The sequence below is a fragment of the Staurois parvus genome, unplaced genomic scaffold, assembly GCF_062004578.1.
Source record: "Staurois parvus isolate SC_StPar_1 unplaced genomic scaffold, SC_StPar_1.0 ptg000195l, whole genome shotgun sequence".
In the NCBI taxonomy this organism is placed as follows: Eukaryota; Metazoa; Chordata; class Amphibia; order Anura; family Ranidae; genus Staurois; species Staurois parvus.
The window spans coordinates 1,602,221-1,627,268 of NW_028317991.1; the positions used below are offsets into that span (position 1 = coordinate 1,602,221).

A 25,048-nucleotide genomic window follows, 5' to 3' on the forward strand; every position below is an offset into this window, starting at 1 on the left:
AGATTAATGAGTGGAGTAGAGGTGGACTTTTTAAAGGCACAGTAACAGGTCTTTGAGAGCCAGAATTCTTGCGGTTTCTTAGGTTTTCAAATACTTATGTTCAGCAGTGCAAGACAAATACATTCTTTAAAAATCATTCAATGTGATTTCCTGAATTTATTTTTAAATTCTGTCTCTCAGAGTGGGAATGCACCTACAATGTGAATTTCAGACCCCTCCATGATTTCTAAGTGGAAGAACTTGCAAAATCGCAGGGTGTTCAAATACTTCTGTTCCTTACTGTGTATATATATATATATATAGTATATTTTGTTGCAGGCAGATTCAGCAATGCTTTTGTGCTTTTGAGTGACTGTACAGCCTCTTGTCACGAGTCCATACTGTTCAGCCTCTGCCATTGTGGACTATAGGGGCGGTGCATAGAATATACCGCTCTATGCACACAGGCATTTTTTTACTCTAAAGGCCTCCACAAATGACTTAAATTCCTCTGATTCTTTCTCAGTAAGCTGAAATGTGAGCTGCGGGTGGCTCTGCAAGCAGTCATCAGTGCAGTAAAACACAGGTCACCACACTTTGTGTGAACAGGGTCTTAGACAGTTGTCACTGTAACAGCTGTGTCTATTGGAAGACTTCCCCTCCCCACCTGTTCCTGTGACAACTGTAACATTTTGAAGTTCCTATCACTCTCTGTACCCGATAAAATGGTCAAGACAAATCAAGAAACTGAATCTTTGCAGATCGGACACAGCCAGCAATAAAAACCTGACATGGGTTTTAACATATCCCCAGTGTATCCAAAACAAAAAGTTTTGCCCTCACATACACTGTAAATATCCCTCTCTGGGTATGATTTCATTTTTGCAGTGCTCAGTTCTAGGCGTTCTCAATTTTTCTTTTACTTTTGCAGGAGGAAGCTGAAGAAGAGGCAGCAGAGGAGGTAAATTAAATTACAACCAGAGGCTCCTGTATGACAGTCTAGCCAAGTACCAAATCCAAATGCCATGTAATGCAAAAGCCCCTACTTGACCTTCATTAACTAAGCCACATCCTCCATTACTACCTCCATTACTACCATACTCCAATTATGTCTCACACGCTCCCCCTCCCAGACACTGCAGCTCACAGTGGGTGGTTTCAGCAGCAGTGCTGCCGATCAAAGCAGTGGACAGTACTAGAGTGGCCAGCTGGTTATTGACAAGCTACAGACAATGGCAATAGCCATGTCACCTTTATCAGTTTTTCATCCCTCCATAGTGCAGGCAGGCTCCACCTACATGAGACTGGCAACTCTGTTCTGAATTCAGGAGCAGTGCAGCATTGTTAATTATACATAAAATTGTGCAGCGCTGACTTAATTATAAAATAAAACTATAATTTATAAACAATAAATGTGAAAAAAACAGGAACGTGGTGATGTATTTCCGGCGTGGACGCCATCTTGCTACACCAAAACCCATGCAAGTACACCCAAAGCATGTGGTTTAAATGCCTATACATCACTGTGAAAATGTGTGGGATTTTTCTAAGATTTATAACAGATTAAAAAAGGTTTTACACTATGGAAGATCTTCTTTATGTCTTTTAACCTCCTTGGCGGTATTCCCGAGTGTAGCTCGGGGTAAAGTTTCAGTACCAAAAGCGGTAACCCAGAGCTACACTCGGGCTTACCATGCGGCGTTGCTCCGGGATTCCCTGCAGCGCTTACCTTGTCCATCGCTCCCGCGATGCGTCCCCTGCAGCGCCCCCGGCCATCTCCTCCAGCCGATGCCGGCATCTGGCTTCCGTGTTCCGGTCCCTGTGACGTCGGGACGTACGGGCGCCGGAACCGGCGGCAAATTTGAAAATTTAAAAAAAATGACATTTTTTTAAAAACGATTATTTCATAGCAAAACATTCCTATATCAAAGCATTTCACATACATTTTGTCCCGAGTGCTTTGTCCTGTGCCCTGCCTGCATTTTTACTGTTCTTTCTGCCTGGAAACTTAGAAAAGTCCACGGCGTCCAAAAAGCGTCCCTTAAGGTCAAAATCGGTTTTAGACCGGCTAGAGAACAGCGATAGTAAATCAGAACCACTTGCAGAATTGAGTGATAATGATTCGTGGGGGAAATTCCTCATCAGACACTGAAAACGATTTTGCGACTTTGCTCAGCGATGTGCGAAGTTGGCGCTCTATTTCAAATTTCAGTGTTTTTGGTTTGATTATATTATTGAATTAAATTTATTATTATATTATTATTTTTTATGAGTATTTATTAAGTAAGTGATTACTAAGAATTGCAGGCCTACAATATATAACACCAAATTTCCATGCAAAAAAATGGTACCGCTTTTGGTACAAAATTCCTGACGTAATCATACCGCCAGGGAGGTTAATGTGAGTTGGCTGTGTTACAACTATACTTACCAGGAAGAGGACCCTGCTATCGAATACGCCTATTATTGAAAAGGATACCATTGTTTTGAGTGGATATCATCCGCAGAGGAGTTTCCTGTCGCAAAGGATCTTTTTTGTGATCCTACAGGCATTTTGGCCAGTTTGGGTCGCTGCAAGGAGGTGAGGGGGCATTTCAGCCATTTTGGGATATCTGTCACATTGGTTGGCACGCACATCCACTTTATCACTTGCACGTTTGGAAAAGTCATCGGATCACTTGGCGTTTATACACCTTTGAACTTTTTACATATGTGTTTCCTATTTATTTAGTGATTTATTATATATTATTTTCTGACACTTTTATATTTATGTATGCAAAGATGAAAAAAACATTGCATAACTTTGCATATTTTGGCACATTTTTGTAGTTTGGTTTTACATTTTTTATATTTTATTTTTATGTTCTGTTTTTTTATATATATTTTATAATATTTTTTTGGGGGGGGATTATAATTATCCAAAATTATGGGATAATGATGTTTTCTATGGAGTGCTGTGTTTGAGTGGCACTTAGGGGTTTGTGACACTTCTATATTAATTGTTTCACCTTTATTCAGTCCTATTGTTTGCTATTTTTCACCTTTATCCAGTCCCATTTGGACTGTATTTATCTATAGTATTCTTTACTGTTATGGTTTTTTTCACCTTTTTGAATATCACATTGGATCCCTGAGTGGATCAGTTCACGTTACCCACTTTACTTTAGGTCTTCTTTGGACCTGGTTGATTACAGCAGTTATTGATATCACTTGGGATCCCTAGTGGATCAGTACACTTTGTACACTTGTTTCTAGTCCCATTTGGACTTGGGTGAATTTATTGGTTGAATAATATATTTCACTTTAAGATCTCACCGAGGATTAAGTTCACGTTTATTTTCACATTCATTGTTTATTGTTTATAAATTATAGTTTTATTTTATAATTAAGTCAGCGTTGCACTATTGTATATATGATTTACACTTGTCACATGGTCTATGATTAGGTGTTAGCAGATCCCAAAAGTTAGGAGGTACTTTAGTTAGGAGCGCAGGAGGATCACACCATTAGTGCAGCATTGTTGCCACACCACCACAGGAAGATTCATTAGATAGACTTCACTGGCAGGATCAACAGGTATTTGTGGGACTTGGCAGGGGGAATAAGAGATGCACATTTATTTACCTTCTGCAGTTAAATCTGCTAAAAAATGCTATTCTCCATCAGTTTGTAACTGCAGCCAGGGCTGTAATTCCTCACCTCTGGAGATCCACTCAGATACCTACTTTACCAGAATGGTCATTGGAAATGGATTCTATCGTGAACCTAGAGCACCTTTTGGTGGCAGAGTATGACAGACTGGACAAACATACTGCTATCTGGGCCTCTTGGACTGTATTTCATAAATCTCTGGAATTTCAAAATTTGATTTCTTCTTAAAAAATGAAAGAAGGAAAAAAAGTTTATATCATCTAATCTAGATGTTGTAATACAGTGTTCATGTATTTTGTGCAACAACTAGCTTAATAATGGCATGCAATGCCAAGCTGCGGTTTCTAAAGCGAGCAAAATCCTCTCTTGTATTAAAAGAGGTATAGACTCCAGAGAGAGAGATATCATTTCCCCGGTACAAATCATTAGTAAGACCTCATCTGGAATATGCAGTTCAGTTTTGGGCACCAATTCACAAAAAGAACATTGGGGAACTGGAGAAAGTACAGAGAAGGGCAACCAAACTGATAAGAGGCATGGAGGAGATCAGCTATGAGGAAAGATTAGAGGAACTGCATTTATTCTCTCTTGAGAAGAAGAGATTAAGGGGGGATATGATCACCATGTATAATACATAAGGGGGGATATGATCTCCATGTATAATACACGAGGGGGGATATGATCTCCATGTATAATACACGAGGGGGGATATGATCTCCATGTATAATACATAAGGGGGGATATGATCTCCATGTATAATACATAAGGGGGGATATGATCACCATGTATAATACATAAGGGGGGATATGATCTCCATGTATAATACATAAGGGGGGATATGATCTCCATGTATAATACATAAGGGGGGATATGATCTCCATGTATAATACATAAGGGGGATATGATCTTCATGTATAATACATAAGGGGGGATATGATCTCCATGTATAATACATAAGGGGGGATATGATCTCCATGTATAATACATAAGGGGGGATATGATCTCCATGTATAATACATAAGGGGGGATATGATCCCATGTATAATACATAAGGGGGGATATGATCACCATGTATAATACATAAGGGGGAATACAATCTCCATGTATAATACATAAGGGGGGATATGATCTCCATGTATAATACATAAGGGGGATATGACCTCCATGTATAATACATAAGGGGGATATGATCTCCATGTATAATACATAAGGGGGGGATATGATCTCCATGTATAAATACATCAGTGGTTCATATAGTGAACTCGGTGTAGAGTTATTCACCCTGAGGTCATCACAGAGGACAAGGGGGCACTCTTTACATCTGGAGGAAAAGAAATTTAATCTCCAAACATGGAAAGGTTTCATCACAGTGAGAGCTGTGAGAACGTGGAATAAACTCCCTCAAGAGTTGGTTCTGGCCAGCTCAGTCGATTGCTTTAAAAAAGTCCTGGATTATTTCCTAGATACACAGAATATAACTGGATACTAACATTTATAGATAAAGTTGATCCAGGGAATATCCGATTGCCTCTCGGGGGATCAGGAAGGAATTTTTTTTCCCCTGCAGGAGCAAATTAGATCATGCTTTGCTGGGTTTTTTGCCTTCCTCTGGATCAACTGTGGGTGTAGGAATATAACTTTTTTTTTAACGGTTGAACTGGATGGACTTTTGTCTTTTTTTCCGCCAGACTAACTATGTAACTATGTAACTACATCAGTTTTCAGTAGAGATATATTCTTCCACCAGTAGATGGCAGTGTTTATAAGTTTGTAGCTGCATCTATGGTACTGTATACTTTTCTTTGAAAACAAAGTTTCCTGGTTGCAGTGAAGCAGATAATCACATGTGGACTGTGTACTGTCTGTTCTGTAGAGCTACTGTATATACAACATTTCTAACACTAGGTTATTGCAAAGATGGGGAGATACCTTCTTAACTCTCCCCCCCCCACACACAACCTACTTCCCTATCAGCTGTTTGAATCTTCCCGAATGTTCAACTCCAAACTTATTCTTTATTTCTTTCTGCTGTATATTCCTCCACAACTTGTCGTATATTCCCTCATCCCACTGATACATGTTTCCATTCCTAGGAGGCAGGAGAGGCTGATGATGAACAAGGAGAAGAAGAGGAAGAAGAAGAATCATAGACATCAGCACTGTCAACGTATTAGTAGCCAGGTGAGGCTTTAGTTGTCACAGGAATACTGTACAGTATATCTCTGGCTGTAATATACAGTATACATTTTTTTTTACCTCCGAGGTGAAAAATGAACAAAGCATATCCCTCTATAGCAGTGGTTCTCAACCTTCCTAATGCCGCAACCCCTTAATACAGTTCCTCATGTTGTGTTGACCCCCAACCATAAAATTATTTTCGTTGCTACTTCATAACTGTAATTTTGCAGTGGGAGGAATAGTGCCACATCACTGATGTCAGTGGGAGGAATAGTGCCCCATCATTGGTATCAGTGGGAGGAATAGTGTCCCATCATTGGTATCAGTGGGAGGAATAGTGCCATATTGTTGGTGTCAGTGTGGGAGGAATAGTGCCCCATCATTGGTGTCAGTGGGGGGGGGAGGGGGGAAATAGTGCCCCATCATTGATACTAGTGTGGGGGGGGAATAGTGCCCCATCATTGGTGTCAGTGGGGAGGAATAGTGCCCCATCGATGGTGTCAGTGGGGGGAGGAATAGTGCCCCATCGTTGGTGTCAGTGGGGGGAGGAATAGTGCCCCATCGTTGGTGTCAGTGGGGGGGGGAGGAAATAGTGCCCCATCATTGGTGTCAGTGAGAGGAATAGTGCCCCATCATTGGTATTAATGACACCAATGATGGGGCACTATTCCTCCCACTGACACCAATGATACTTACCTTGCTGACTCCTGCTCCAGCCTGGGCTCGCTCCCTCCCTCTCCCATCTACAGCCAGCATACCTGGCTGCAGCAGCACCATCTGCACGCTACAGACACTTACCTGTCTTCCTTCTCCAGCCGCTCCCTAGCTCGATCTTCTTTGATCTTTTCGCTGCTGCTTGGCTCCACCTCTCCAAGCTCCACCTCCTCGCCGGTGATTGGCCGCCTGTGTGCCTCTCCTGAGCTGCAGTTCCGGCGGCCAATCACTGGCGAGGAGGCGGAGCTGTTGAGTGATCCCGGGGATGTGGCCAGATGACAGGGGCGGCATGTCATCCCGCGCACACATCGCGGTCCAGGGAAATGTGGACGTATCTGCATCTGGAGACTGATAGAGGAGCGGTGTCTAGGTTCCTAAGACCATCTGAAATATGTGTTTTCCGATGGTCTTAGAAGACCCCTGTGAAAGGGGTCGCGACCCAGAGGTTGAGAACCGCTGCTCTATAGGGTGTACTTGTCTCAATCCAAAGCACCTAGTGTGAATCCAGTCTGCTCGGCCATTCCTCTGCTATCTGCATGAGTCACTTCTGATGGTTTAGGCCAGTGATCTCCAAACTATGGTCTAGGGGCTGGATGCAGCCCTTTTCTTGCTTTTATACAGCCCTTGGAGCACTATGTCATTCGCTGACACCAACAAAGGGGCACAAATCCTCCCAATGACAGCAACGTTGGGGCACATTTCCCACCAATGACACCAATGAAGGGGCACTGTTCCTCCCAATGACACCAACAATGGTGCCCAATGACACCAATAATGGGACACAATTCCTCCCAATCACACGATCGATGGGGCACAATTCCTCTCACTGACACCTAAGATGGGACATTGTTTACTCCCACTGATGCCGGGACATTTTCTACTCCCCTAAAATCTGAATAACAGTAAACTGGCCCTCTGTTTAGTAAGTTTGGAGTCCCCTGGTATAGGCGGACACCAGGGAATCTTGTGGGATGGCCTTGCTCCCCTTCTCAACCAAAAAAACAGAGATATCAGTGCAAACCAATTCCCCAAACCATAATGCCAGAGACCATGGTAAAAGTTCATAGGAAATTTCACTATATGTGAGTCCATTGTGTGAGGGGCAAGCTCTTGAAGCTGTAGCAGGCTCTGTAAAGACACAAATGAAGGAAAAACGCATTATTGTATACTGCACTTAGAGGCGCTTTTTTCCTTCATTTGTGTCCCTTTCTCAACCAGACTGTGTAGAGGGGGTTTGCCCATTCCTCCACTCAGGTCTCAGATTACACTCAGCTCTCCTCTCTGTGCTGTGCAGTGTGTGACATATGATCCCTGCTCCCTGACTAGATGGGGCCCATGTTAGGTACGTTGGGTTGGGAGTAACCAGCCACACACTCTCTATAATGCACAGTGTAGTAATCGTGCACACAGAGCCGGACGCGGCCCTCCATTTTGTTAAGAATTCTCCATGTTGTCCCATCATCCCCCCTCCCTCTCTGTTCATCCACAGTGACATGTGGCCTGAGTGATGAGAAGGGTCACAGGCGGCCAAAGCACAGCAGGCAGCTCCGAGCTATAAAACCTCACCAGCTGGGTGCCTAGCTGTCTAAGAAACTGTGAAATCTGGCACATCGTAAAAGTATAAACCATGTCCCTCACTGAACTTCAAAAGACCTTCCAAGGGGTCGTAAAAACAGACTTACTTTAAAAACTCACTTTTCATATAAATTGGTATCTTCCCATAGGACATAATTACCTAAACATGGAGCCTATATGCAGAAGGCTTAGTTTGAGGCCATTCTCCTGGTATGTGACACCCCTTAGCTTGCATACCTAGAAAAGTATATCTCTTGAACCATTCAAGTGCATATTTCATGTTTCATCTCTAACCATTCCGCAGATGCGGCTGAGTACTAATATACTAGTGCCCAGGCCGGCAAATGTGCCTAGGTAAAGTTATGAGCCAAAATATAAGCTAGGAGAGATTCTGGTTATAACTTAGGTCTCCACCTAACACCCCTCCCCAAAAGGAGACCATTGGTTACTACTCCAAAGAGACACCCTGCTGGGATTTGCTAGAAAAAGGATGTTATGGTTGGAGTGTGAGTGAGAGAAAGCAGAGTCTCCTGCATTTAACATCGAAACTAGCAGTAGAGACAAGAAATCCCTTTTGAGCTCATAAGACATGAAACTGCTTAACCCAAGGCTGATTGGCAAGTACTTTAACCCTTTAACCTAGTTTCTGTTATCTCTTTGCTGTGCTCTTGTTCTCTGTATATTTATATATATATTGGTTACATCTTTTTTCTGTAAATATTTTTATTGCTCCCTTTTGACCTTTTACTAATAAATCTTTCCTTCTGAAAGTGTTGAACTGTTTCTAAAGCTCTTTAATGCAACTTACGATTTCCTGCTGCTGAAGAGTGCTACTATGTGTGTGTTTAACCCTCTGTATAACCTCTCTGCTGTGACAGTGGCATACAGACGATTATCCAATCATCCTAGTGGTTTTGCTGATGTTGCCGAGTTTCCTCTTTCTCTGTACAAAAAGGAGGTGGTGGCAGTGTGAAGGGTTAATTGCGTAATTAACCTGACCCAGTAACAATCGCGCTCAGGCTGCAGGTATATTGATTGTGGTCCATTAGCCGTGAAATCGCGGTTTTAGATTGCCTAGTCCATTGGTCACAAGTTTGTTGAGAAGGGCAGGGGTCTGATGCCGTGATTGTCACACACAGTGCCCATTATATTATTTATTTATTTCAGGTACTTATATAGTGCTGTCAATTTTACACAGCACTTTACATATATATTGTACATTCACATAAGTCCCTAACCCTCAAGAGGCGTACAATCTACAATAACTAACTTACATTCATACAGTGGGGTCAATTTAGAGAGGAGCCAATTAACCTACCAGCATGTCTTTGGAGTGTGAGAGGAATCCGGAGTACCCGGAGGAAACCCACGCAGGAACAGTGAGAACATGCAAACTCCAGGCAGGTGGTGCCATGTTTGGGATTTGAACCAATGACCCTAGTACTGCCAGGCAGAAGTACTAACCATTTAGCCACTATGAATCTTTGTTAAAACAGAGCTCCAGTGCCCATAACAAATTGTTTAAAAAGCTCACCTGTTATTGTTTCATCTTTCCCATTAATAATGAAATAACGGTATATGTGATATCCTGCTCGTTAGTTGATAAGAAGTAATATTTTACCCTCGATCTTGGAAGCAGGCAGAAAGAATGTGGGCACCTATTTTTGGGATTAGGTGTTGCTGGCTATCTCAGCATGATCCTCCTGAACTGGCGCCTGTGCAGTAGTGCAGAGCGCTTCAGTCCTAACTAACTAGAAGACCCGATATCCCAGGAGACCTTGCGAATCGCCTTATTACGTCATTCCCTAGGTGGCACCGACCGGGAGCTCCGCCTCCACCCACTATTTAAAGGTATTTCCAAACTATTAACAAAAAAATTATATACTACAACACTACAACAAAGGGGTATTGCTAATAGAGGAAAGAAGCAATGGGTGGAACTCCGCTTTAAGGGGAAGCAACCGACTGAAACAGATATACAGAAGTATTCAGTATAGGCACAGCAGTGCAGGATTGTACAGTACAGCATTCATCAATTGCACTACCAGAGGACGGCATTGGCTAGCAGAGGTAGCAGTCCTTCAGGCTAGCTTCATACCTATGCAGGTTGCGCTTGAGCCGTTTCTGCATTGCGTTTTGCATTGCATTTTTGCCGCGTTTTTGATGAGTTTTGTGTTTTTTTTCTTGTTGCTAGGCAGATTTAAAACGCAAAACGCATCAACAACGCGGCAACAACGCATCAAAAATGCAATACAAGCTTCTCTGCAGCATTTCCATTGAAGGCTATAGAAACAATTTCTTATTCTATTCTTTTCTATTCTATTTTGTTTTATTCTATTCTATTCTTTTCTAAATTAGAATTTTGGAAGACGGCTACAGTATATTATTTCTCTTTTATTCTATTATATTCTATTTAAATCTATTCTATTTTTTCTGTTGTATTCTTTTCTATTCTATTCCTTTGTTTTCTATTCTATTCAGTTTTATTCTATTCTGTTCTTTTCTAAATTTGACTTTCAGAAGACAGCTATATTTTAACATTAATACACATAGTCTTCGAAGGAAATCAGCAACAGTTAGCAATATGTTTTTATTTCATATTTGTTTTTTAATTTGATTCAAATTCAATTCAACTTTTGGGCTAAATTTAATTTGTTATTTTGGATTTGTTTAAATTAATTTAAACCATTGTAATTCAGAAGTTCAGATACTTCCAAATCTCCGAATAATGAAAACTTTGCCTGAATTTTGATTCGGAGCTAAATGAACCGCACATGTCTATCAGCAACAACCAAGGAGACTGTCCTGCGCTGTCCCAGCTCCACATGAATCTTTCCCTAAGCTTTTCACTCTCCCTCACAAACAGAATCCAATCCCTGTCCATACACCTGCCACTAGTGCTCCAAAGTGATGGGTTCTCTTATGTAAAATGTTACCTCTCCCAAAATGGCTATCAAAGTCTCTTGGGAGTTTGGTGTCCAATCAGACAGCTTTTCCTCTCAAGGCACTGTATGGAATCCCTAAGGGTTCAATCCCTGATAAGACTCCTCTTCCCATGTAAAGATGGCACAGAGCCACCTACAGGCGGGAAGGCTAACTGCACCTGCGTACATATGTAAGGGTTTGCAACCACTTTGGTGAAGGTCCAGGTTTTTAGCTACAGTATCTGCACTGCAAGGATGGAGAAGCAAGAATTTCAAAATCATGAACCTGCAGGTGGATGCAGGGGATAGAAAATCTGGTAGGAGTATTCAAAATGAGTTTTTCATGAAGAGAAACGTCCCCTTACTTATGTCCAAAATCTGGTCATACCAATGAGTGCCTCCCACATCAGACTACTTTTCAGTTTTACCTTGCATCCCCTGATAATATAAAGCCTATCAAAAAGTGAGCACCACCAACCCCAAATCTCAACAGGTTTCACCCAGAAAAGGGCTTCATCAGGAGTGAAAAAAGTGTAATTTTAGATAAAAAGTGTGCTCAAACACAAAACAACGGCCAGTATTTCTAACCCTTATTTATACATTTTAGTCACTACTAAGGGGCAAACAGGAGTCTAGTTCAGAAAGGAGCACCATCATACTAAGAGAGCTCACCCCCCAGTGGTTAATTGCCAACCTCCTATGGATCGTATCATTTGTACCATACATGTTTAGGTTCATACCATCAATTTTCTTTGCATGTGATTACAAAGTTTTAATTGTTTCAAGTATATAACTTTAATTATTAAGGAATCCGTAAACCAGATGCAAACAGAGAGAAAGATCAGTCTACCGCAAGCATAATCAATTTATTCATGTATAAATGGCAGATGTCTACAACCTTCATTAAGGCCTGAAGGGGCCCTAGAAGCCAATCTAAAAATCCATCTAGGTTCAGTTCTCAGCAGCATTCTATCCAAATCACACATTCTCTGTTCCAATTTAATATCCTGCGAGAGAATATCATTTGCATGTTCCAGGGCACGTCGCCTTAGTTGTCTAATCAGTTTCCCAACATAAAATAGTGGGCAAGAACATACCGTATATATGCCCACTGGAGCTACAGTGGTAATAAGACTTTGGCTGTATTGTTTTCATTGTTTTTGGGTTTGTGAATTCTTTCACTGGGGGAACAAAAAGGACATGCTTTACCATGGCGCCAATGGAAGAAGCCATTTGGTTTATTGTGGCAGCCATGTTGATAGTTGCTTGCCCTCTCTATCCTGTTCAAAATGACTATGCACCTGCATATCTCTTAACCAATAGCCGCCCGGCCTATAGCCGTTTGGCCGCCGTAAAAATGGTTTAGCTTTCCGGGGTGTACGCCATTTGGCGTCCTCCCGCACATGCGCAGTTCGCGCGGTTGCACAGCCGCGCAGCGGCGCGATCTGTCATCGGCCCTGTACCTCGGACACAGCCGATGACAGATCTGAGTACCGTCCCCCGTTGGTGGTACCATGTGACCTGCTGTGACCAATCACAGCAGGTCACATGACAGTTGTATACAATGGATGGCTTCATTCATGCCATCCATTGTATACTAGTGCCTAGCTGTGAATGGTCAAAGCAGGTCACATGCACATGTCATGTGATTAGCTGTGGCCAAATCACAGCCAAGCACAAAAAAAAAAAAACCTGAATGAATCGATGTCATTCAGGTAAATGCTTGCTTATAGCAAAGTAATTCTTTGCTATAAGCAAATTGTGTAAAAAAAAAAAAAAAAAAAAATACTGATCACTTCCCCAAAGTAGTACAATGTTACTATGGTAACATTGTACTACTTTGGTCATAGTAAAATATGAAAATAAAATCTTAAAATAAAGAAAAAAAAATGTAATAAAAAAAAATATATATATATATTTTTTTTTTCATACTGTCACCAGTCAGTGTCCCTGTTCACCACCATGCCAGTTATATGATGACGCTGTACTGCACTGGTGACAGTATGTAAAAAAAAATAGTTTTTCCGAAAAATTATGACAAAAAAAATACAACTTCAAAAAACTCGCCATGCCTCTTATGAAGTACGTCGGACTGTCTACTTTGCAAACAGGGGTCATTTGGGGGATATCTGTACTATTCTGACATTCTTGGACCTCAATAAATTAGATTGGCTGTCAGTACTTCAGGATTGATCAATATTCAGATCTATACCACAGTTTGTGAACTCTATAACTTTCCTACAAACTAAATAATACATCCTAATTTGGGTTATTTTCACCAAAGACATGTAGCAGAATACATCTCGGTGTAAATTTATGAAGAACAATTATTTATTTGTAAACTTTTATAACAGAAACAAAGAAAGTGTTTTTTTTTTCAAAATTTTTGGGTTTTTTTTTGTTAATTTAGCAAAAAATAAAAACCCCAGTGGTGATTAAATACCACCAAAAGAAAGCTCTAGTTGTGTGAAGAAAATGATAAAATTTTAGTTTGGATACAATGTTGTATGACTGTGCAATTGTCATTCAAAGTGTGAGAGCGCAGAAACGTGAACAATGGCCTGGGCAGGAAGGTGTAAAATTACCTGGTATTGAGATGGTTAAAGCAGGGCTTGAAAAAGTCACTCGCCCGCTCACCGAATGTGAGGAGAAATGCTGTGTGGTGAGCGGCGTGCACTGATGATGTGTGGTGAGCGGCGTGCACTGATGATGGTTGGAGTGGCTGCACCTGCGCTCCAAGCCTCATTTTGAAGCCAAGTTCTGGTTTCCAACTTCTGGTTTCCTGCTTCTTCGGCACCGCCATTACACTGGCAGCGCCGCTGAGGGGACAGGTGCAGGAGAGGTCCGCTCTCCTCCGCTGAGAAGAGACACCCTCTCCACAAGGGTATTACACAAGTCTTGCTCCTGCTGTACAACGAAAACCATTGCAAATCTTGATGTGAAACTGGCTTCTTACTGCTTTTTGTCATCCAAAAAGTTATTTTTTGGTGTTTTTTTATTCTTAATGGAATAGAATGCAATCCACACACAGCCATTGAAGTGGTATTTTGCATCAGATAAAGTGTATTAGACAAGTCTTGGTCCTGCTGTACAACACAAACCATGGCTGCTCTATTAGCACATCTTTGGTAAAATGTTTACTATTGTTATGCCATGTTTTTTGGCATCTATTTAAGCACTTTTTTCTTTTTTCTTAATGCACTACTTCTCTAAGCTCTCTTTTAATAAGATGCTGGAGATAAAAAATGCAAAATGTTTACTATTGTTATTTATTTTATGCAATGTTTTTTGGCCATCAAAAGCACTTTTTTCTTTATGCCACACTTATCTAAGGTCTCTGCTGGAGATAAAAAATACAACAAGTTCACCTTTTAACAAAAAATATTAAATGCGCATTTTTTTGCAGGTAAAAAAAATGTGCATTTATTATTTTATGTTTCTGGAGCCTGGAAAACATTGCACCAGTGATCAGCAGATTGCTGGTGCCATCCAGGTCTCCCTCTGACATGTCATTGTATCTGTGTACCTGTACACCTCGTATGGGCAAGAAGATACTACTGATGGCTCCACAGTGCCATGGTAGTTCATTGAGATCTATAAGCAGGCAGTTGCAAAGACTGTCAGAACTTGTAGTTTTCTCATTCATAGAATAAGTGACGTGGTTGGGTGGGTGGAGCCCCACATGGCTGAATTTAAAAAAAAAAAAAAAAAAAAAACACATTGTGAGGGAGAAGATCCCCTGCTAGCTGTTGCAATAGGGAGCGGGGGCCAGTCCATGCATAACATGTTAGTTACACCCTGAACATGTTACGAAAGGTTAAGTCATCCTTTAAACTCTTTGCTTCCCGATAGGTGCCACATGGAGTAGGTGATAAGCAATCTCTCAGATCTTTATTGTGCAGAAGCAGCTAATATTTCTGTTATAAAGTTCACCAGATTGTTGAGAGTAGGTGCCCATTGTTATTGTCTATTTTCTTTTTATTAATTAGCACTTAGGCTGCTTTCACACTGAGGAGTTTTTCAAGTGTTTTTGCTTTAAAAAAGGCGCCTGAAAAGCTCAAGAAAACTGCTTCCCTGTGTATATGAATGAATGCTTGCAGCATCTTTGGAGATGTTTGGGGAGTTAAAAAAAATGCACTAAATTAAATGGAAAACACCTGAAAAACACCTTAAAAACACCTCAAAAACGCCTCTGAGAAGCGTTTTTGGTGCCGTTTTTAATTCACGTGTCCTTTAAAAAACGCCCAGCAAGCGCAGTAGAAACGCTTGGATCAGTGTGAAAGCAGCCTAAATCTCTTGATATACTGTATCTCTGGCTTTACAAAATGATCTAAAAAGATCTCTTTTGGGGTAACCCCATTCATGAACTTTTTTTAAAAAAAGTCCTGCTTTCATCCAAAAAGGCTTCCTATGACGAACAATTACGTTGTGCTTGTAAAAATTCCCTGCTTCAAAAACAAAAACAAAAATTCCCTGTTTCTGGGATTTGGGGTGATGGCTAGACCAATGCAAAAGATTATTTGTAGCTGTTGATTTTTCAATTTGTCCACCTTCACCTCTGGATCAACTGTGGGTATAGGCTTATAATTTTTTTTTTTTTTACGGTTGAACTAGATGGACTTTTTTCAGCCAGACTAACTATGTAACTATGTAACCTCTACTTATCTTCAGACCTAAGAAATTAATGATGTCTTTTTGAATTTCGGTTGTGAATTACATGCCAATCTCATTGCCATTAAGTACTTCCACAAAGCGAATGAACAAGAAGATACTGATATCCCATAATATAAAACGTGTCATCCATGAATCTTGCCCCCAGCAAGATCATAGAGGTGTATTCATACATTTCCTCTAAGAATACAATTGTGTTTATCCACCAACCTAAGAAAAGGTTGGTGTACATTGGTGCACACGCTGTGCCAGCTGTCTGCTGGTACATGGTCCCATTGAACAGAAAGTAATTATGTGGGAGTGTAAATTGTAAGAGCTCAAGGACAAAAGAAGTATGCTGCTGAAAGTCCCTTCCCCTTGTTTGTAGAAGGTATGCACTTGGAGATATTCCAAGATGGTGTTTGATGTTACTAGATAATTTCCACGCCTATACTGGCAAGTAGTGTATCTGGCATGAGCAAGAGTCTTGGATGACGTATTCATATTATGGGATGCCAGTATCGCTCTGTGGAAGTATTTAATTCCAACGAGATTGGCATAAACTTCACAAGTGAAATTCACAGAGACACCATTAATTTTTTAGATTCAAAGATAAGTAGAGGTAAAGGTGGACAAATTAAAGGTGAAGGTGGACAAATTAAAGGTGAAGGTGGACAAATTAAGGGTGAAGGTAGACAAAGTAAGGGTGAAGGTAGACAAATGAAAGGTGAAGGTGGACAAATTAAAGGTGATGGTGGACAAATTAAAGGTGAAGGTGGACAAATTAAGGGTGAAGGTGGACAAATTAAAGGTGATGCTGAACAAATTAAAGGTGAAGGTGGGCAAATTAAAGGTGAAGGTGGACAAATTAAGGGTGAAGGTAGACAAATGAAAGGTGAAGGTGGGCAAATTAGAGGTGACGGTGGACAAATTAAAGGTGATGGTGGACAAATTAAAGGTGAAGGTGGACAAATTAAGGGTGAAGGTGGACAAATTAAAGGTGATGCTGAACAAATTAAAGGTGAAGGTGGACAAATTAAAGGTGAAGGTGGACAAATTAAGGGTGAAGGTGGACAAATTAAGGGTGAAGGTAGACAAATTAAAGGTGACGGTGGACAAATTAAGGGTGAAGGTGGACAAATTACAGGTGATGCTGAACAAATTAAAGGTGAAGGTGGACAAATTAAAGGTGAAGGTGGACAAATTAAAGGTGAAGTTGGACAAATTAAGGGTGAAGGTGGACAAATTACAGGTGATGCTGAACAAATTAAAAGTGAAGGTGGACAAATTAAAGGTGAGAGTGGACAAATTAAGGGTGAAGGTGGACAAATTAAAGGTGAAGGTGGACAAATTAAGGGTGAAGGTGGACAAATTAAGGGTGAAGATGGACAAATTAAAGGTGAAAATGGACAAATTAAAGGTGAAAGTGGACAAATGAAAGGTGAAGATGGACAAATGAAAACAATCATCTATCCTAAATGAACAGCTACAAATAATATTGGTCCGGCCATCACCCCAAATCCCGGAAACGTGGCATTCCAACTGGGCACTTTTTACAAGCACAACGTAATTGTTGCAGGGAGCTTTTTTGGATGAAAGCAGGACACTTTTTAAAAAGTTTTAGGATAGGTGTTACCCCAAAAGTGATCGTTTTAGGTCATTTTGTAAAGCCACAGATACATCAAAAGATTTACTACTAACTAATAAAAAGAAAAAAAAGATAATAATGTGGTGCGATTGACAAGCCCCTACTCTCGACAATCTGGTGAAATTTATATCTGACAAAAATATCAGCCGGTTCCCCGATTTTCCTGGACAGTAAAGATCTGAGAGACTGCTTATCACCTACTCCATCTGTCACCTATTGGCAAGCAAAACATTTAAGAGATATGCAGGTGCATTGTCATTTTGAACAGAATAGAGGGGGCAAGCAATTGTCAACATGACTGCCACATAAACCGAAGGTCTTCTTCCATTGCCACCATTTTACAGCATGTCCTTTTGTTCCCACAGTGAAGGAATTCGCAAATCCAAAAAAATGGTGAAAAAAACCCAGAAAATTATTTTTACAACTGTAGGTCCAGTGGGCTTATATATACAGTTGCAAGAAAAAGTATGTGAACCCCTTGGGATTACGTGGAGTTTTGCATGAATTGGGCATAAAATGTGCTCTGAATGTCATCTAAGTCACAACAATAGAAGAACACAGTCTGCTGAGCATAATACTACACAAACATTAGATGTTGCCATGGTTTAATTGCACATAACATGTAAACATTCACAGTGCAGGGAGGAAAAAGTATGTGAACCCCTAGCTTAATGACTTCTCCCAGAGCTATTTAGAGCCAGGAGTGAGCCAACCTTGACTCCAATCAGTGTGATGATATTGGATGTGTTGCTGACAGCTGTCCTGCCCTTAATAAACACACACCTGCTTTGGGTTTACTGGTTTCAAGAAGTACTGTCTGATGTGAGCCATGCCTTGCAGAAAAGAGCTCTCAGAAGACCTACGATCAATAATTGTTGACTTGCATGAAGCTGGAAAGGGTTACAAAAGTATCTCCAAAAGCCTTGATGTTCATGTGTCCACGGTAAGACAGACTGTCTACAAATGGAGAAAGTTTAGCACTGTTGCTACTCTCCCTAGGTGTGGTCGTCCTGTAAAAATGACTGCAAGAGCACAGCGCAGAATGCTGCATGAGGTAAAGAAGAATCCCAGAGTGTCAGCTAAAGACCTACAGAAATCTCTGGCACATGCTAACATTTTTGTTGACACATCTACAATAAGGAAAACATTAAACAAGAATGGAGTACATGGGAGGACACCACGGAGGAAGCCATTGCTGTCCAAACGGAATATTATAGCACGTTTGAAGTTTGCAAAAGAGCACCTGGATGTTCCACAGCACTACTGGCAAAATATACTGTGGACAGATGAAACCAAGATTGAGTTGTTTGGGAAGAACACACAACACTAGGTGTGGAGAAAAAAAGGCACAGCACACCAACATCAAAACCTCATCCCCGCTGTAAAACATGGCGGAGGGAGCATCATGGTTTGGGGCTGCTTTGCTGCCTCAGGGCCTGGACGGATTGTTGTCATTGATGGGAAAATGAATTCCAGAGTTTATCAAGACATTTTGCAGGAAAACGTACGACCATCTGTCTGCCAACTGAAGCTCCGTAGAGGATGGGTGATGCAACAGGACAATGACCCAAAGCATACAAGTAATTCAACAAAACAATGGCTGCAACAGCACAGAATACGCCTTCTGGAGTGGCCCAGTCAGAGTCCTGACCTCAACCCGATTGAAATGCTGTGGCATGACCTTAAGAGAGCGATTCACACCAGACATCCCAAGAATATTGCCACACTGAAACAGTTTTGTGAAGAGGAGTGGTCCAAAATTACTCCAGATCATTGTGCAGGTCTGATCTGCAACTACAGGAAACGTTTGGTTGAGGTTATTGCTGCCAAAGGAGGGTCAAACTGTTATTAAGTCCAAAGGTTCACATACTTTTTCCTCCCTGCACTGTGAATGTTTACATATTATGTGCAATTAAACCATGGCAACATCTAATGTTTGTGTAGTATTATGTTCAGCAGACTGTGTTCTTCTATGGTTGTGACTTAGATGACGTTCAGAGCACATTTTATGCCCAATTCATGCAAAACTCCACGTAATCTCAAGGGGTTCACATACTTTTTCTTGCAACTGTACATCTCTAGTTGTTCTTGCCCACTATTTTATGTTGGGAAACCAATTAGACAACTAAGGTGACATGCCCTGGAATATGTAAATGATATATACCTGAAGAAGGATAGACCAGTAGTGAGGCACATAAAACATGGGAATAAACTCGATGGTCTAAAATTTTTGGTTGTGCAGGACATTAAATTTGATCAGAGAACAGAGGGTGATTTGGACAGAATACTGCTGAGAACTGAACCTAGATGGATTTTTAGATTGGCATCTAAGATTGGCCCCTTCAGGCCTTAATAAATGTTTTACATTTACGCCATTTATAAATAAATTGATTATTATTATTTTTATTATACAGGATTTATATAGCGCCAACAGTTTGCTCAGCGCTTTACAATATAATGGGAGAAAATACAGCAACAATACAGTTCAATACAAGAGGGTTAGGAGGGCCCTGCTCCTTGGAGTTTACAATCTAAGAGATGCTTGCTGTAGTCTGATGTCTCTCCCTTTGTGCATATGGTTTGGGGATTCCCTAATAAATAAAGTTATATACGTCAAACGGTTACAAGTTGGTAATCACGTGCACAGAAAATTTGAAGTATGAATGTAAACGTGTATGGTACAATTGATACAATCAATAGCAGTTTGCCAATTGACCACAGGGGGGAGTGCTCTTAGTATGATGGTGCTCCTGTTTGCCCCCTAGTGGGGACCAAAATACAGTTGCAAGAAAAAAGTATGTGAACCCCTTGGGATTACGTGGAGTTTTGCATGAATTGGGCATAAAATGTGCTCTGAACGTCATCTAAGTCACAACAATAGAAGAACACAGTCTGCTGAACATAATACTACACAAAGATTAGATGTTGCCATGGTTTAATTGCACATAACATGTAAACATTCACAGTGCAGGGAGGAAAAAGTATGTGAACCTTTGGACTTAATAACTGGTTGACCCTCCTTTGGCAGAAATAACCTCAACCAAACGTTTCCTGTAGTTGCAGATCAGACCTGCACAACGATCTGGAGTAATTTTGGACCACTCCTCTTCACAAAACTGTTTCAGTGTAGCAATATTCTTGGAATAAACAAAAGAAATGTTTATGTATTTTGGGACTTTTATGTGTTTTCCTATATGTTCAGCTGCTTGCATTGTTTATGAGCGCTTACTATATACCATTATTTCCAATATTCTTGGAATGTCTGGTGTGAATCGCTCTCTTAAGGTCATGCCACAGCATTTCAATCGGATTGAGGTCAGGACTCTGAATGGGCCACTCCAGAAGGCATATTCTGTGCTGTTGCAGCCATTGTTTTGTTGAATTACTTGTATGCTTTGGGTCATTGTCCTGTTGCCTCACCCATCCTCTGCGGAGCTTCAGTTGGCGGACAGATGGTCGTACGTTTTCCTGCAAAATGTCTTGATAAACTCTGGAATTCATTTTCCCATCAATGACAACAATCCGTCCAGGCCCTGAGGCAGCAAAGCAGCCCCAAACCATGATGCTCCCTCCGCCATGTTTTACAGTGGGGATGAGGTTTTGATGTTGGTGTGCTGTGCCTTTTTTTCTCCACACAGTGTTGTGTGTTCTTCCCAAACAACTCAATCTTGGTTTCATCTGTCCACAGTATATTTTGCCAGTAGTGCTGTGGAACATCCAGCTGCTCTTTTGCAAACTTCAAACGTGCTGCAATATTCTTTTTGGACAGCAATGGCTTCCTCCATGGTGTCCTCCCATGTACTCCATTCTTGTTTAATGTTTTCCTTATTGTAGATGTGTCAACAAAAATGTTAGCATGTGCCAGAGATTTCTGTAGGTCTTTAGCTGACACTCTGGGAGTCTTCTTTACCTCATGCAGCATTCTGCGCTGTGCTCTTGCAGTCATTTTTACAGGACGACCATGCCTAGAGAGAGTAGCAACAGTGCTAAACTTTCTCCATTTGTAGACAGTCTGTCTTACCGTGGACACATGAACATCAAGGCTTTTGGAGATACTTTTGTAACCCTTTCCAGCTTCATGCAAGTCAACAATTCTTGATCGTAGGTCTTCTGAGAGCTCTTTTCTGCGGGGCATGGTTCACATCAGACAGTGCTTCTTGAAACCAGTAAATACAAAACAGGTGTGTGTTTTTTAAGGGCAGGACAGCTGTCAGCAACACATCCAATATCATCACACTGATTGGAGTCAAGGTTGGCTCACTCCTGGCTCCAATTAGCTCTGGGAGAAGTCATTAAGCTAGGGCCTCACATACTTTTTCCTCCCTGCACTGTGAATGTTTACATGTTATGTGCAATTAAACCATGGCAACATCTAATGTTTGTGTAGTATTATGTTCAGCAGACCGTGTTCTTCTATTGTTGTGACTTAGATGACGTTCAGAGCACATTTTATGCCCAATTCATGCAAAACTCCACGTAATCCCAAGGGGTTCACATACTTTTTCTTGCAACTGTATATTACAAAGTTACAGATGGTTGCCATCTTCATTGCACGTTGTTTTGTGTTTGAGCACACTTTTTTTTCTAAATTTACACTTTTTTCACTGTGTTTACAGCTCATCAGTTTAGAGTTAACTAGGAGCTCATGTGTTGGAATTATTGTTCTCACTCTGACGTTCACGGTGACATGTCACACGTGTGGTGCGGCTGTGGCGTACATACGCTTGCACACCCTGGGCTTGCATTTGCACATGTGTGTGGGTCAACAGGGGTTATGGCATTTAAAAAAAAACCTTTTTATTGTATATTATTAAAGTGGTTCTAAAGGCTCAAGGATTTTTACCTTCATGTATTCTATGCATGAAGGTAAAAAACCTTCTGTGTGCAGCAGCCCCCCCTAATACTCACCTAGGCCCCCTCTCAATCACGCAATGTGCACTGGAGTCTCGGCTATCCTGGGACTCCCTCTGCTGTCAATCACAGTTGGTGAGCCAATAAGTAGAAGGGGCGGGGCTGAGCCGCAGCTCCATATGTGAATGGGCACATGGAGTGCCACCATAGCAAGCTGCTTGCTGTGGGGGCACCCGACAGGAGAGAGGAGCCAGGAGAGCCTGTGGGGGACCCGAGAAGAGGAGGATCTGGGCTGCTCTGTGCAAAACCACTGCACACAGCAGGCAAATATAGACATATAAAAAAAGGCTTTTTAAATCACTTTAAATTTTAATTTTTAAATTTCTTTCTTTTTTTAAATTTATTTTTACTTGATTGCTATCATAAGGAGTTAATAAACCTAATGTGATAGCATTGGGCAGGTGACAGATACTCTTTATAGAGATATCAAGGGTCTAATAGACTCCAACGTGTCCCCTGCCCTTCACAACATCTAACCAAGCACAGATCGGTTTGGTTAAATGCAGGGGCGGACTGACAACTCATGGGGCCCCCGGGCAATAGGGGATCATGGGGCCCCTGTGTCCTTGCCCAAACTCAAAAAAGCCTATGAAAAAGGTACCAGGGGCATCTCATGGGGCCCCTTACTGAGTGCCCGAGTTTCCAAATGGTCAGTCTGCCCCTGGTTAGATGTGTCCCCTGGCTGTACTGGTCAGGAAAGGGTGCATCTGAAACCGGACGAGACATCACTTCCAGTTTCACTGTTTGCATGTGAGATCGAGGGATGGATTTGCCTCGGTCTAACAGCATTCTCTCTCTGGCTGGCAGTTATGTTCCCGGGTTCCGGTAAGAGGGGGGGGGGCTTTACCATGCTGCCGGCTCTGTGAAAGTGATCAGCAGCTATGGAGCTTATCACTTTCAATTTCAAGCCAGCAGCCGGCTGAACAAACAACATGCAAGCTGATAGCTGCTACAGTTCACTCTTTGCACGAAGGTAGTATACATGGTACTAGATAAGCTCTGCTTCCTGCTTTGTAATACTGTTCACAATGGTTGCCCTTCACCTTTCCCTTCTCAGTCTATGGGGCAAAGTTCTTACAGGGTTAGCTCATTGCTGAGGACAAGGGGGCACTCTTTATGTCTGGAGGAAAAGAAATTTAATCTCCAAATGCGGAAAGGTTTCTTCACAGTAAGAGCTGTGAAAATGTGGAATAGACTCCCTCAAGAGTTGGTTCTGGCCAGCTCAGTGGATTGCTTTAAAAAGTCCTGGATTCTTTCCTAGATACACAGAATATAACTGGATATAACATTTATAGGTAAAGTTGATCCAATTGCCTCTCGGGGGATCAGGAAGGATTTGTTCCCCTGCAGGAGCAAATTGGGTCATGCTTTGCTGGGTTTTTTGCATTTCTCTGGATCAACTGTGGGTGTAGGATTATAGATTTTTTCTTTTTTTTATGGTTCAACTGGATGGACTTTTGTCTTTTTACAGCCAGCCTAACTATGTAAATATGTTGCTGTATACTTTTATAATGTTATATTGTATCAATCATTTGTGTTCATGCAAAGTACAATTGCAACTAATTTTTTCCTCCTTTTCAGATTGTTTACCCAACTGGCATTCTGTCACTCCACACTGATTTGTTCCCATGAAGTCTGCAAGCTGGCGCTCTACAAAGAGACAAATAAAGAAGTTCTCTGAGAGACCTCCTATTTCGGCACCTTATGCTCATTTTCACTCACAAATGACTGGATGTGTTAGACTTTGCACTGGATATCCTCGGGATTTATCGCCAACAGGATATCATAATCACAGTTTGTAATAAAGTTGGAAATAAACCTTGTATATTTTTCATGGAGGCTCAGAAGTGGCTTCACTTTTTCTTTTTTGCTTCCTGGGTGCAGTAAAAAGATTTATAGGCATTATAAGCATAAACGATTGTTTGCTTTGAAGTGCAACTCCAACCAGAAATTATCAATTAAACCATTTTACCTTTGGAAGGTTTTAACCCCTTCATGACCAGGGCATTTTTTGGCTATTCAGCACTGCGCTACTTTAATTGGCAATTGCACGGTCATGCAACACTACTCAAATTAAATTTATACCATTTTTTTCACACAAATTAAACTTTCTTTTGGTAGTATTTGGTCACCACTGGGTTTTTAATTTTTTTTATTATATAAATGATAAAAGGACCAACATTTTGAAAAAAAAAAACAATATGGTTTACTTGCTCTTATAAAACATATCCAATAAAATTAAACTTATTTATAAATGTAGGCCAGCATGTATTCTGCTACATGTTTTTGGTATAAAAAAATCCCAATAAGTGTATATTAATTGGTTTCTGTGAAAGTTATAGCGTCTACAAACTATGGTATATACTGTATACTGGAATTTATGCAGCTATAGACCCTATACTAGTAATGGCGGTGATCAGCAACTTATATTGTGACTGTGATCAGGAGCGGACTGACAACTCATGGGGCCCCCGGGCAATAGGCTATCATGGGGCCCCTGTGTCCTTCCCCACACTCAAAGCACACCCAAAAAAGCCTATAAAAAGGTACCGAGGGCATTTAATGGGGCCCCCTACTGACCTGGGGCCCTCAGTTAGTGCCCGAGTGCTCGAATGGTCAGTCTGCCCCTGACTGTGATAGTGTGCTGGGCAATCTGGTTCTGACATACATTGGCTGGGAGAAACACTAAAGCAGACCATAGGTAGTGCAAATTTATTTCCTGCAACCATGGGTTGCAGAAAGGAAATGTACACTATTCCCTCATCAACACAGACTGTGCCTACAGGGAAATCCCTCCTGCCAAGCAATTGTCAGTGGA

General features: G+C 41.2%; 1 protein-coding gene across 2 annotated transcripts in view; it reads left to right on the plus strand.

Annotated features, from left to right (window-relative positions):
• Nucleotides 1–24,069, plus strand: part of SH3BGR (SH3 domain binding glutamate rich protein) — a 96,100-nt gene extending 72,031 nt beyond the window's left edge. Inside the window, exons 5-7 of one of the 2 annotated variants that reach the window (XM_089677885.1) lie at nucleotides 911–940; nucleotides 5,724–5,811; nucleotides 23,812–24,069. In XM_089677885.1, coding sequence (XP_089534011.1) covers nucleotides 911–940; nucleotides 5,724–5,780 — 87 coding nt within the window. In that variant the 3' untranslated portion in view covers nucleotides 5,781–5,811; nucleotides 23,812–24,069. The remainder of the gene's footprint in view (nucleotides 1–910; nucleotides 941–5,723; nucleotides 5,812–23,811) is intronic. The other variant, XM_089677886.1, reaches the window with a different exon arrangement.
• Nucleotides 24,070–25,048: the final 979 nt, after the last annotated feature.